Raw genomic sequence first — 15,024 nt, forward strand, 5'->3', positions numbered from 1 at the left:
ACATATATATTGATTAACTTAAACAGAAATGGCCCTCTCCTAATCAATGAAATGTGTGATTAGAATTTCCAGACAACTTGTTTTGTCTAAAATCCTAATGGCTCTGAAGGACTTGCACTGTCAAGCCCAGAAAACAAAAAGAATCTCCCAATATCAACTATGTTTTTCTTGACTTTTCATTCTGCCTTCGCCAACTGCTGTCCAGTTGGAAATAACAAAATACTTGATGAATAAATTGTGCCTCACTCGGGGCATTCGAATTTTAAGTACACTTAGAGCGTAGTTCGCTCACGCGATTGTCATGTAGATGCTAGAAACCTTTTCCTACCATACTACCCCCCCCCTCTTATATCTCTCTTCTTCCTTGGTTTTCTTTAGGTCCCACTGTACTTAGCCATGTTATCATGAGCTTCACTCTGTGTCCTGTCAAAATATGCTGAATGTTCCGCTCACTGTGTGCAGTGACAAGAACCTTTAGCATGGAACTTGGCCCTGAACATGGTTCTGTTTTCCAGGACGCAGGTGAAAGGACCTTACTCCTGTATCATTGTATAAAAGATGATTGTTATGTATGGGAATAACTATTAGTGCTAAAGTAATATTTCTTTTTAATTTGACATAAGAAATCAAAGCATGGGAATAGAAATCTTCATTTAATACATACAGTACCTAATAGTTTGTGTAGACTGACAAGGAAAATAAATATTTAAAAAAAACTACATTTGTATGCAATGATAGATTCATTGTTGATAACAGTTGCTATTGCTATGGCAACAAAATGACAACATGGCTACCTTTGTATTATCTTAATTGTTAACTAACTTATTCAGAAAGGGAATGTCTTGTTAAGTTTGTCTTGAATGCTACACGATTGAATATTTTCTACGGAAAACATAAATCCTTATAATATCCAAAGGTCCTTTGGGGAGATCAGGTGTTCATTTTGTCATTTTTTTCTTGGGTCTCAATTGATTTGGTTTTCTTTGTCTTATATTGTATTTGTTTCTTTCAAAAGTAAGAATGGATGTTTGCTTTTAAAGCAAACAGCACCGTCCGGGTGGTAAAGAGGCTTTATGGACTGTTTGCAAAATGGCAAAACTTCAGCTTTATCTATGAAATCAAAGACTAAAGGGCCTTTGCTATGAGGCATACTGTATATAGAGAGATGTCTCATTTCATGATTTATTACTATGATTTGATTAGCCTCTTTGGCAACAAAAGGTGGAGTTTATAAGTGTTGTAAGAGTCCATAAGCGCTCTCTTTGCCCCCAGGCCTGCCCAGCTGTGCTGGGATTGATGTCGATTCTCACTTGGGGGTGTACGAATGTGTGATATTCACCTTGTTTGCACTTATGTACATAACTATGTCAAAATATTCAAATTTATTTTGAATAAATATAGAGAAAAGAACTGATAAAAAAAACGAATGACTGTATTGTTACAGATACTGTACAAGTATACAGTTAGCATTTTAATACAGTGTAGAAAAAAATGTTTTGAGGGATCTGTCTTTTCTGTTTGCTAGAGACCTACTCTTTGCAAAGCATGACATTGGCTAGCTAAAAGATGAATGATTTGCACCTAAAGAAGCAAAATTCTTTCTTTTTTTTATATATATTTATTCGGTAATTTACAAATTGTTTGGTATCTGATATGATCAGTGATATGATCAGTGAATCTGTATTTTTCTTTGTTGAGTTAAAAGAAACTGGAACGTATCTGATGAACCGGTGATAAGCTCACCCTTAAATACACGAGTAAAATACTGGTCCCTGGGACTAGATGAAACCTTTATTATCTTCAGCTACATCTCCCTAGTGTTTAGTTCTATGCTGTCTGTTGAAAGGCAGCCATGGACAAAAGAACAGATATCAAGATCAGATGATAGCAGGAGGTGAACAAAGGAATCAAGTTCAAAATGATTCATTACTATTTTGTCTGTGATGGGATTTGGGGATAATCTTTACTCATTCACTGTCATTATATCCAAAAGAATACATCTGAATTAGGATTTCACTCAAAATTGTGAACAGGAACTGGATGTCCAGTGATATCCACCCACATCCCTCAATAGTATTCTTTTTGTTCAAACTTGGACATTTGATGCTCTAACTGCTATTGAAGCCAATGATTTTGTTGCCATGGCACTTTGTCCTAGTGGTGGATTGACTTGAGTCTGACTGTGGTGAAATGGTCCCAGCCCTCAGACTGTAGACAACAGGAGTCTGTGTTCAGACAGTGTAAATAGTTCATCAGCTGTGCCTCTCTAGAACAATGTGCGCCCCAAACACACCAGAGGTTCTCAGCTGTGCTTCTTTCACTCTGTATCCAACCATCCCTACTGTCTCAATATCATCTTAACATATCTGTGTATCAGTCATAATTCATACTGTCTATATGAGAAAACTACCTGTGATATACAGGTTCTATGGTATGGACTAGAAATGGAGAAATGGGTCCCCTGGTACAAAGAAAACATGCACATTTGGTTGAGTTTTTATTTTGAAATCAGTTTAACCTAACCAATTTGAAATCAGTGTAGCTGTCAACCACCGTGCTTTCATTATGAAATCCTGTATTGTGTGTGTTCCTGTACATTTATAATTGAATGTTTTAACACAAATTGTTTGATTTATTTATTCTTCTCTCTCACAAACTCCATGTTAACGGAACATCATTGATTTGGGCGTGTTAGCTTAAGTGCCAGACTGAAAGTCAACCATAATGGTTGACTGTTGAGGACAAAGCCATATGAAAAAACTCCTCTCTCTGCCAGGCTAGGACAAACTTGAAAGTAACTGCTTTGTTTCTTAGTTGCCTATCGTTTCACCCTATATTTTTGCTTGCTGTGCTTGTATGTGCTGCTGTGCTACATGCCAATTTATTTTGCAGTGTATGAATATTAAGGTAGGTTTCTGTGCCTATGATGACATCTGCTGTTTTTATTTCAACTTTAATAAAGCATTTAATGGTGGCCCACTGTGGTGTTTTCATTTCTCTACATAGTTTAGAATTCAGACAATTCTGAATTAAATCAATTTGGCACACTTCTGTGCCGGTAAAGTCAATGTGCTTCACATAAAATAAAATATCAAATAATCATGAACAGATAGAAGAGATCTATAAACATTCATATGGTTTCTGGACCACACCACATCCCGACAATAACACGCACGCACGCACACACACACACACACGCACACACACGCTGAGGAATTAAGGCGTGGAATTTGGCCTGCTTTTAAAAGATGATGTCATAGTCATAAATCTTATACATCTAAGGTCATCAGGAAGTATGGAATAATGTCAAATCTGGGAATACATTTCTTACCAAGAATGGGTTCAGAATGATAAAGACCCTATAGTTTGACACGTCACATGCTACTTAAAGTATGAAATTTAGAACATTTGGCCATTTGGAACATTTGGTTGTTAATGTTACCCCAACTTTCAGCAGCTGTCAAAAATTCCCCTAGGGTGGCTGAATAGAAATGTTAGTACACACCTTTACAAACACATTGGTGAATTAAATTCTTGGTAAGAAATGTATTCCCAGATTTTATTAATATCCTCTGACTAATATGACCTTAACGAGTAATGCATCTTATATGCCTGATGAGTTCTGATTAGGACTGTCAGTGTCGCTAGTTTATTTTTTATGTTTATTTGGACGGGACAGTTCATATTAATGAACACCACACAAAATGCTGTGTAAATACACCTGATTTAGCAAGAATTGTCCCCATACAGTACAGAAAACAAGTAACATTACAAAAAAGCACATAGTGAGCAGAGTTATCACAGTTGTATAGACGAAAGGCTTGTAAATAGTAAGTAGGCCTAATACATCATACATGAACTGAATTATGTGTAGGGTTGTAGGTGAAAAGACGAAAATACCAATCTGTGTGTGTGTGTGTGTGTGTGTGTGTGTGTGCGTGTGCGTGTGTGTGCGTGTGTGTGTGTGTGTGTGTGTGCACGCGTATGCAGTGAAAAGGGGAGGGGTCTAGAATGTGATGTCATTTGCATCACAGTAAAATGTTGCGCAATAATATTTCATTCAAATGCAAAGGAATGGTAAATTGGAAGTTGGAAGCATGCAATTGTATTTCCTATGGCATGCATTAGTATTTGTGTACGGAGAGATTTGTGCAGAGTGGTTTGGTAGAAAAAGGCTGACGGATAACAGGCATACTCTTTGCACTCCTTTTCAATTAGGGTAGTAGGATCTAATTTAGTTACTTATGGGTTGATTGATTGATTGATTTAAATATTTATTTACAGTTTGCAGAATTACAGTAGCCTACATTTCAAGCACAAACTCAATACAAAGGCTGCGTCCGAATTGCTAGGGTTGTTCCCTACTCCCTATCCCCCATACGGGGATCCAGACTCTAGTGGACTCTATAGTGATGATTTCGGACAATACTCCCTGTATGGGGAGCACCGACTCTGACGTCAATATCGATAGAGGGCGCTGTAGTTCCGCGGGTTCATGTACTTTTTACTTGCATAAAATCCCCATTAGGTTTTTTCAGATCGCCTCATAAAGAACTGTTTGAAAAATAAACAAATCATCCCGGCCGTTTCACTCATTTGGATATGAAGAATCAACTGACTACAAGAAACCAATCAAAACGCTGCTGCTGAATTTCCGCTAGGAACAGACTGTATCAAATAAGTGACTGCAGGCTGTCACCTCCCTGCAAGGACAGTTTGTAAAGTTATTTTTAAATTCATGAATGAATAAAGAAAAAATAGGTTAATGAAAATATGTTTGCAGGCATTTAGGCCTATATATCTATGATAAAAAGGTTATTTTAAAATCATAGGCCCATAAATGGGCCTATGATTATTATCAATAAATTAATATTAGGCTATATCCATTATCCAGCAATATGAAAACAGTGCACAACCTTGACAATATATGAAAATATCAGCAGCATGATTGAATCTTAACCACATGAACCCCCGCTAATCCTGGGGCGGGGGGGATACGGCAAAAATAGCCGATCTATAAGCAACGCGCGACGTCCGTGTTGTGAGCTTGTATACTTTTACTTGGGTACTTTTGGTAAAGAATTACCAAAAGTAGCCGATCTACAAGCTCTGCTCACAATACGGACGTTTGGTGTTAACAGAAACAGCAGTCCAATAAATGACTGCCTACACAATGAAGTTTTAATGCATTTATCGCAATTCAATGAAATAATGTTAGATAGCATATTTTTTCATGGCAGGAATGAATGAATATTAATAAAACATATGTTCAGACACAATTAATATGTGTCTCACATGCATGTATTTAGCCTACGTTTGTGATAAAGAATCTCACAAATATATTCTACAGCAAGCAACTGATTCCTCTCCTAACGTCATGCGCTGGGCCTGGGTGATACAATGAATCAGATTAGTAATACTATTGCAAATGAGTAGATTTATTATAAATAAAATAAAACAATTTCAAATAAATGCACAGATCATTTGTCTCGAGATCTGTAGCTTCGAGATCCGCCAGGGAAGAAAAGAGGGGAAAACGAAAGTTTAAAAAGTACATTTGTGTTGATTTCTTTCACTGGTTCAACTTCTGCCTCTTCTGAGTTGGAGCGCAATGAGCGCATGCATGCAGAAGCAGCGCACGTGCGCAAACGCATGCATGTGCGCTCAAGAGCGAGCTTGCGCAATGCATTATGGGGCAGATTTGCTTCGCTGTGTTTTTGTAGTGACCATCGGATGCTCCCTACAATTCCCGGTGCATTGTGGGATACTTCAGTCCACTACGTTAGGGTGCAAAAATGCTCACTACATATTCGGACACTATAACAAAATGGCGGAACCTCAAAGTAGTGCACTATATGGGGCATAGGGAATGATTTCGGACGCAGCCAAAGACTGTTAACTGTGAGTGGACGACCCAATGAAGCATTACACTTGTTTACAAGAGGGTGTAACGGACCCCGGGATGGTCAAACCTTTATTTTGAAGAGTATGGCCGGAAGCGCCAGCCAGCTCCTTCCGGCTGTCATCAGAGGGCTATTTAAATCCAGCTGGGAGAGGTGCAGGGAGAGGAATTGTTTGGCATGGGGAATCGCATGACAAACGGACATGTTTGGTGCGATCCCCATGGACAACTTTGAGAGAACACAAGAATGGACCTTGAGAGAGACATGCCGTTTAGAACTCTATGATTTAGCGCCTAGCTGGAAGGGGAAAAAGGTATTATTGTTTCTTATGTTTTCTTGTTATTGTTCACTGAATGTTTGTTTGGAGTTTCATGTTTCCTGATCTGTCTAATGTGGATTATGATTTATGGTTCAGGATGCATATTTTGTAATAATTATCAGAAATGTAGACATGTTATGCCATAAATATGATTTACTTTTATATTATGAAACTGCTTATATGATGTACTGATATGTGACGCTATTGATGTGATGCTTATTGATCTTTGATGTATGTATTATGTTTTTCTTTCAGTTTTCACGGTGACAGTTTACAAATAAAATGGTAACATTCATCAGTCGATCTCCAACTCCTTATTGCCAGCTGGGTCCGCTACAGTGAAAACTTTACCCGGATCATCTCTACATTCTACAAACCATGGAGGCCTGCTGCCTACAGTACACCTGCAATAAAATGGACCTCTCACTCCAAGGCATCTGAGCTCAACCACACTCTTCAATCTTACACACGGTCAGGAAACAAAGAATGACTATACGGAATCCAACTTTTATAATGATGGACATTTACATTTTTAAAGAGCATATTTAAATTGCATAGGCTATAAGGAAGGTTAAATTTTTCTGCTATTAAGGTTTGCAAATGCAAAGGTTAAGTGTTTGTTTTGTTCATTTGCAATACAATTATCTATGGAAATATGAGTTTACTGTGCTACATTAATCCTGTAATTTAAGGTATATTTAGTTGTTTACAAAATGGCAGACCATACAGATTCCGAGGTTGAGCAGAAATTGAAAAGTATTTTTGACCTATATGAACATTGGAAAATGGCAGCACGAGTAGTAAAGAAACAGTTAAGGTCCAGCGTTACAGAGAGGGACCCAAGACTTCTCCTTTACACCTTGGAGAAGAGTAAAGACATTTTTGAACTGTATGGTGAAATCCGGCAGAAATGCATCACACCACCTGATGGTCTACGAGGCCGAGTGGCTTTATGTGAAAGCGCTTCAAGAGATTTTTTCAAAGTTGTTGCTGAGAACATGGTCAATGGAAAGTTTTACGGAATGGAAGTGCATAATTATTTTCATGAAAAGTTTAGTTATGATTCCTTTCACTCCAAAGCCTCATCATGGACAACAGAGTATGAAATGATACGTGAGCAGAAAAAGAATGAAGAACTGGAGCAGCTAAAGGCCACAGAGGAGAGAGAGCAGCAGAGGAGGCTCCAGGCTGCCGCACAGGAGCGGGAGCAGCAGAGGAGGCTCCAGGCTGCCGCACAGGAGCGGGAGCAGCAGAGGAGGCTCCAGGATGCCGTACAGGAGCGGGAGCAGCAGAGGAAGCGCCAGGCTGCCGCACAGGAGCAGCAAAGGAAGCGCCAGGCTGTCGCACAGGAGCAGCAAAGGAAGCTCCAGGCTGTCAGAGGAGCAACAAAAGGAGATCCACCACTGCCAGACACAACAGCCAGGTCGGGTGCGCTGGATCGCAAGGAAGAAAAGGGCATCGAGGAACAACTGGAGGTGAACGAGGGAGTGGCAGCAGGGAAGCCCAAAGACTCAGCCCAGCAGGGTGCATCAGCCGTAGCCTTCGATCCCAAGAGGCCAGGGGATTCAGTTGGAGCTGGTGTTCTGCAGGTCGGAGGGGCCGAGCCTCATGCCATCCCTCAGAATCAAGTTCAAGCTGAGGGCCAGGCCCCCAAGGCAGTGGCTGCCAAGGAAGACACCCTGACTGCTTTAGTAGCGACACGAGCAGCTAGAGGAGCACCACTGCAACGAGGACGACAACCAGATGACGTACAGGCATCCGTACCCATGGTGGGAGGAGGAATCATGGTGGGAGAAGGGTTGTTCAGATTATTGCTACCTATTGTGAAAATCTTAAATGCGTCCGGGGTCACATGATTTTTATGTAAAAATAAATTGTAATTTTTAACTTTATCTAAAGGGTTTTAAAAATCACTATTTTTGGTGGGAGTGTAACGGACCCCGGGATGGTCAAACCTTTATTTTGAAGAGTATGGCCGGAAGCGCCAGCCAGCTCCTTCCGGCTGTCATCAGAGGGCTATTTAAATCCAGCTGGGAGAGGTGCAGGGAGAGGAATTGTTTGGCATGGGGAATCGCATGACAAACGGACATGTTTGGTGCGATCCCCATGGACAACTTTGAGAGAACACAAGAATGGACCTTGAGAGAGACATGCCGTTTAGAACTCTATGATTTAGCGCCTAGCTGGAAGGGGAAAAAGGTATTATTGTTTCTTATGTTTTCTTGTTATTGTTCACTGAATGTTTGTTTGGAGTTTCATGTTTCCTGATCTGTCTAATGTGGATTATGATTTATGGTTCAGGATGCATATTTTGTAATAATTATCAGAAATGTAGACATGTTATGCCATAAATATGATTTACTTTTATATTATGAAACTGCTTATATGATGTACTGATATGTGACGCTATTGATGTGATGCTTATTGATCTTTGATGTATGTATTATGTTTTTCTTTCAGTTTTCACGGTGACAGTTTACAAATAAAATGGTAACATTCATCAGTCGATCTCCAACTCCTTATTGCCAGCTGGGTCCGCTACAGAGGGTCCACCATGTTCAATTCATCAATTAATCATAGTGATATGATTTTGAAAAGTATGATTAGAATCCATCAACACCCAGATTTTGTATTTATTTATATACCGGTATATATATTTTACCTGCTCACTGGGTTTCCGAGAGTGAATCAAGCAAAATAGGCTACTATACGGTATAGCTGCTCTGGACCCCCAGTAGACAGTAGTAGGGCCTATTGTCTTTTTGTTCAGCTGTACATTTTAGGGACATAATCATTCAATGATGCAATATTTCGTTTATTTATACATGCAAAGTGCATGTCAGGGACATTTGGGGATTCATATTTCTCAATTGAAAATAAACAAATAAATAAATGGGGGGGGGGGAAATAAACCACACACTATTATTACCATGTTATAAAACGTGACCATATCATATTTCAGAAACAGCTTCTATATAAACTATACTACAACTGTAGTTGAATTACTACTTTAAAATGAATACTTTAAAAAACGTATATTTTGAAAATAAGAAATTAATAATTAAAAGTCAGGCCGGAAGTGTGTGTAGATCAACTTGCTGGTGACTTGACAGTGGAGCAAATCAGAGAGAGAAAAGCTCCTTGTTTATTTTAATCACAATCCTGTATGTGACTGCATGGGCTCAAGCCTTTGAGGGAGTGTGTCGTATTTGTGGTGCAGCCATTAACCGGACGGACTGAAACTAAGACTGAAACCCGACGTACTGGGCCAGTCCAGAACCAGGCCCTAACATCATCAGCATTGCGTTTTTGCGACACATGCGTTACACTGAATTCAGTGACCTATCGAATTATGTGATACTGTAGATAACTGTGTTGGTTAATAGTGTTGGATTGGAGGTCATTGTCAATTCTGAGGATACTTGTCAGAAATAGTGCTGGTTTTTTATAGGCTTTTCTATTTTTTATCTAAGTTACCCAACTTACCTTTGCATTGTCATTTGGCATGAGATGTTTCTTTCCTCAGAGTCTGATCCTTATACATTACCCTTGGTATTTTAATTCACCGCGCTGAAACAACGATGCCCACACCACAGTAATTGGCGTTTAATATTCATAGTTAGTTAATATTGCACTAAAACCGGAGTAAACTAGCTTAAAAGTTATGTAGGAAACTCTGAGCAACAGCGACCTCTACTGGCCACCGTATATGATAGGTTCCCAGAGTTCGTGTAACGCCCATCAGTTTGTGTATGTCTGTCTGTAAATGCAACAACCAGGGAATGACATACTCTCTGCTGCTGGAAATGACAACAATAGGAAACGTTGTGTGTTTTGGCGTGTCGGGTTTAGTTACTGATGACTCCAGACTTTAGGATCGGGTTTATTTTGAGGATTTAGCTTTTAAAAAGCTCATTGTCTCCACTGAGGATGGGACACAGTGGATGTAGCCACATGCTAACAGCGGCGAGCTAACATTAAGACCAACAACTTTGCGCTAGCTTAGCCACCTGCTAATTCCTGGACCTGGGGCGTCTGTAACCAACCAAGTCTCGTTTTAGTACCTTTTAAAGCGAAACTTGTGGAATTTTAATCCGTCGGTTGTTTATATTCTTTTATCAATGTTGCCACAACGGGTATAGCAGACTAACCTGAGCCGTTAGCTTGTCAAGTAGCCATTTGGGTCAAGCAGAACCCAAATGAAGGAGTACAAAGTTGTTGTGTTGGGGAGTGGAGGTGTTGGGAAGTCTGCCCTCACCGTCCAGTTTGTTACTGGGACGTTCATAGAGAAATATGACCCGACCATCGAGGATTTCTACCGCAAGGAGATCGAGGTGGACTCGTCTCCCTCCGTATTGGAGATCCTGGACACAGCAGGGACGGAGCAGTTCGCCTCCATGAGAGACCTCTACATCAAGAACGGCCAGGGGTTCATCCTGGTCTACAGCCTGGTCAACCAGCAGTCCTTTCAGGTAGATAACAGATAACACATGCTTGACTCTGAGGCCCCTTTTCCACCGGTTGGGAACCGGTTCAGTTATTTTTGGTTCTTAGTCCATGAGCCAGCTAGAGCTCCAAAATTGGAACGTTATAGTTATGAATTGATTGTGCAAAACCATACATATATTACATTGTTATCACCATGAAACTTCCCCAGATTACATAGGCCTACACAAAGACAATGATTTATTGTATTACAAATCTTAAATTGCAAATTAGGCATTATATAGGAAAATATGCAAAGAAATTAAAATATTAAAAAGCTACTACTGTGGAAGGGATCATATATTAATTTACTTATATTGATCCTATAATCAATTTAATATAGGTATGGTTTTGCCCACTCAATTCATAATTAACTTTACAATTTTGGAGGTCTGGCTCATGGACTAAAAACTGGTTCTGAACTGAACCGGTTCCCAACCGGTGGAAAAGGGGTCTGAGATCTGAGTGTACCTGTACCTTTATGAGTCCATTTGTACCCTGCATTTAAATGATCCAACTACATAATAGTTTTCATATTATAGCCCAGTAATTGACAAGAAATAATTTCCCGCATGTTCAGTTCACCCCACTCTTCCAATCCTGTTTACTCCTGCAGGACATAAGGCCAATGCGAGACCAAATAGTGCGCGTGAAGCGCTTTGAGAAGGTGCCGTTGATCCTGGTCGGGAACAAGGTGGACCTGGAGTCCGAGCGTGAGGTGCCCGGCTCGGATGGACGCGCTCTGGCCCAAGAGTGGGGCTGCCCTTTCATCGAGACGTCGGCCAAGAGCAAAACCATGGTGGACGAGTTGTTTGCCGAAATCGTCCGGCAGATGAATTACTCCACACTCCCGGAGAAACAGGAGCAGTGTTGCACAGCCTGTGTAATACAGTGAGGACTCGGTACGAGCTCTATCATGTCATGATTTCTAAAAATCAGTTATTGTGACTACACTGAGGGAACGTCTTGTTCATACTCTGCTTAGAGAAACTGCAGCCCATATCGCTGTGCTCAATAGCTGTGAAATATGACCACTGTCCTTAAAAATATATATATATTTTGCAAGTCGGTACTATTTGACCCAGTTCTGAACTTCTGATTGGACCCTCTGGTGTACTTGAACTTGAAAATAACAGTCGGTCACAAAGAAATCTCCCTGTCCAGGGGATTAATTTCATTTAAAAAAGATGCAAGCATGACAGATTTACCCTCCATCGATCCCCTTTTGACCTTGCTTTTTGTTAAAAACCAGTATCATTACATAAAACTCTTCAAACTGCATTAACAACAAGCCCAGCCTGATTTGAACTTGTATCCCTATCAAAAACTTTAAGAGAAGTACCATTAACAAATATGCACTTCTCATTAGGACCAGGGGCGCAGCATTTACATTTAGCGAGAGAGAGAGAGAGAGAGAGAGAGAGAGAGAGAGAGAGCTTGTATTCACAGAAGAGGGATGAGTGGGTGTGCTTTTCTGCGAGAGCCGTTGGTTTAGTCTGTTATCATGAGATCACAGGAGGAATGTGGTATGAAGAACCAAAGCTGTCTGAGCGGAGCGAAGCAGGGGTGGGGACAAGCAGAGAAGAGGCAGCTGAAATCCAGAGGCCTGATAGGAGAAGTTGGACAAAGAGAGAGAGAGAGGGGAAAATGTGACATCATGAAAATCATAAATGAAATGATTTTCCAAAACAGGAAGCAGGGTTATTGTGTCATGAGAAATGCTGCCAGCTTTAATGCAGCCAGGATCCTGGACTTAATCTTATTGAATGAAACTTTATTTTAACCAATCTGAACCTGCATGGTGGAGTATGCTAAAAACAATTATATTATTGCTAGTGCATATGCAGTAGTTGTAAATGGTCTACCTAAGTAAGTGCCTATACTTCTATTGAGAGATTTCCACCCTCGATTGAAGTGCACCAGATTGGATACTAGATATGCCACCATCTTTATTGTAGTTCAGAGATTGTTGCAATTACCTCTGTCGGGAGAGGCAAAGGCACAATTATCTTTAACAATTGCCAACAAGAGAGACGCATTTCAAATTGCCATAATCTTAGCCGTTTATATGCCTACTTATGGCAAGACTTACTGTGTATCTATCTCCCTTTCTCATAGGTGCTTCATTTTGTGAGGATCACCACCACAACCATTTCCTGTTTTGATGACCTATATGACCTGGGGCCAACTTCTGTTTGACCCCTATGATAAAATACCACTGGCAGTGTTTCAGCTAGATGGATGGTTTATGACTTTCTACCACAAACCGTCATACAGCCCAGCAGCCTTGTGGGTCTGTCCTATTTTTGATATCTTGACTGTAAAAAGCACATTCTGCTGCGAACATCATGGCCTTTGTAATGACCCTGGTTGCAGCTCTCCTTCATAGTGTAAAAGACAGACCGATGCAGGTGTGTCCGAAGAATTACCATCTGTCAATTGCAAGTATTTTCATTTAAAGTTGGAAGTACAATTAAACGAGTAAGAGTGTTCTTGGGGCGGCGGCTTCTTTTCAAAGCTGCTCAATCATATGCTCGATTCATTTACTTGTGTCATAATTTCTTGAATTTGCTGTCTAATTTTAAACCTGCATTTCACAATGGTGAAATGTTGAATTCTAAGCATGCATACCTCTGTGAGTTTTGAAACCGTTAACCACAATAATGTGCTGCACCACAGGTAATCAATACTTGCCGCTCGCCTTTCTTGGTGTCATTTTTAAAACCTAGTCAAGAAAATTACATTGAACGTTATACAGACTGTGGGGCTGTGAACTGTAGTTGTGTTTGTGCGTCAGTCATACTTTCAAGATTTTATGTTTGTAGGTCACCTGGAAGCAGCACAACTCTTACAGAAGTATGCATGCTGAAAATGTAAAATGTTCTACTAAAGTGAATTAAGACTTGTAAGTGGTGAAGAGAAGCCATTTTAAATGTCCTATACCTGAATTCTGTCAAACCACAGATTTAGTTACTTATACAAGCCTAAATCACTTGTTTGCAAGTTGGACCTTTTCAGTAATCAGTCAGTAATTACTGTATATACTGTTTATAAAAGTTGTTGCAGTAATGGTCAAAATGGTGGATGTGCCTCCCGACTCGTCCCGAGATGATGATTTATAAAATGACCAAAGTGGTGCACAGTGGCTGTCGTAGCTGCAGATTCCTGGGCAGTAAACTACCCCCGCTGCAATGTGGTTTGATCAAAATTCTGGCCCTTTTAATACATTTTAACATTGTATTTTCATATTTTGTTTTCTTCTCTCATGATAACCTATTTATTAAAAACTAATGACAGGAAGAGCCAATTTTAAACTTTTTTTTTTTTACTAGCTTTTTTTGTTCTTTTACTTTTGTGTCATTTCAGGATACATAATGTTTTTGAAGCTGAGAAATTAACAGAGCCTTAAATCATTTCTCTTTCATCCTGGTCTCTTGTGATTTTTTTCCCCTTGTCACCAAGACGAGCAGCAGTCATTAATGGTTGCAGTGTAACATCCGTCATTAATGATCTGGGATCATTTTGGTTTAAAAGAGAGGATTAACCACTTGAACCCTGGATTCTGGTGAGATCATTACAAGGTCACATGTGACCATCTACAAGGTCACATGTGACCTTGTAGATTTACACAGCCTGTATATCATATAGAGCTGTGGTGTAAAGTAACAAAGTACATTTCAAAGTACTGTACTGAAGGTATTTGTACTTGAGTGTTTCCATTTTCCATTACTTTTACTTATAATCCACTACATCTCAGATCCAAAAATGTTACTTTTTACGACACCGTTATTTAAAAACATCTTATCTTTTTGAAAATATCCAATCTACAAGTGTAGCGATGCGACGCATTGTGAGCTTGTAGATCTATTTTCAAAAGATTTATATAAAATTGTGAATGTGAAATGGGACATTCTGCATAATAATGATGTACTTTAAGTACAATTTCATACCAATACTTTAGTATTTTTACTCAAGTACATTTTGATTTCCAGACTTTAACTTGTAATGGAGTAGTTATTACATATATTGATACCTTTACTTACAAATGTGAGTACTTTCTCCACCACTGGTGTAGAGTGAAATCAGTGTACCAAGTACAGTTGGGACCATATTTTACTAAGAATAAGAGGAAGTGGTTAATGGGCTGATTGGGCTCATTCCAGCTGGTTTGAGAGCAGGTGTAACTGCAGCATTCCTTGGTCCGTGCCTCAATGACAACTATGGGTCTGTACTCTGTACCCTGCCAGTTCCCCTACTTCTATACACACACACACACACACACACACAATTGCAGACAGCAAATGATGTAACTTAACC

At 39.7% G+C, this 15,024-nt stretch overlaps 1 protein-coding gene across 1 annotated transcript; it reads left to right on the top strand.

The window, feature by feature from the left end:
- The first annotated feature begins 9,963 nt into the window (after positions 1–9,963).
- Positions 9,964–14,125, top strand: rap2c (RAP2C, member of RAS oncogene family). The gene is made up of 3 exons (XM_080774655.1): positions 9,964–10,694; positions 11,324–11,609; positions 12,826–14,125. The coding sequence occupies exons 1-2, from the start codon at positions 10,422–10,424 to the stop codon at positions 11,600–11,602; spliced, it is 552 nt and encodes a 183-aa protein (XP_080630781.1). The 5' UTR covers positions 9,964–10,421; the 3' UTR covers positions 11,603–11,609; positions 12,826–14,125.
- Positions 14,126–15,024: the final 899 nt, after the last annotated feature.

The sequence above is a fragment of the Protomyctophum bolini genome, assembly GCF_963924005.1.
Source record: "Protomyctophum bolini genome assembly, chromosome: 10".
NCBI classification, from domain to species: domain Eukaryota; kingdom Metazoa; phylum Chordata; class Actinopteri; order Myctophiformes; family Myctophidae; genus Protomyctophum; species Protomyctophum bolini.

Excerpts from the sequence above, each read along its gene's own strand:
- rap2c (XM_080774655.1), top strand. The coding sequence starts at position 10,422 with ATGAAGGAGTACAAAGTTGTTGTGTTGGGGAGTGGAGGTGTTGGGAAG. Across the intron at positions 10,695-11,323 it reads TCAACCAGCAGTCCTTTCAG|GACATAAGGCCAATGCGAGA; the intron begins GTAGATAACAGA and ends TTACTCCTGCAG.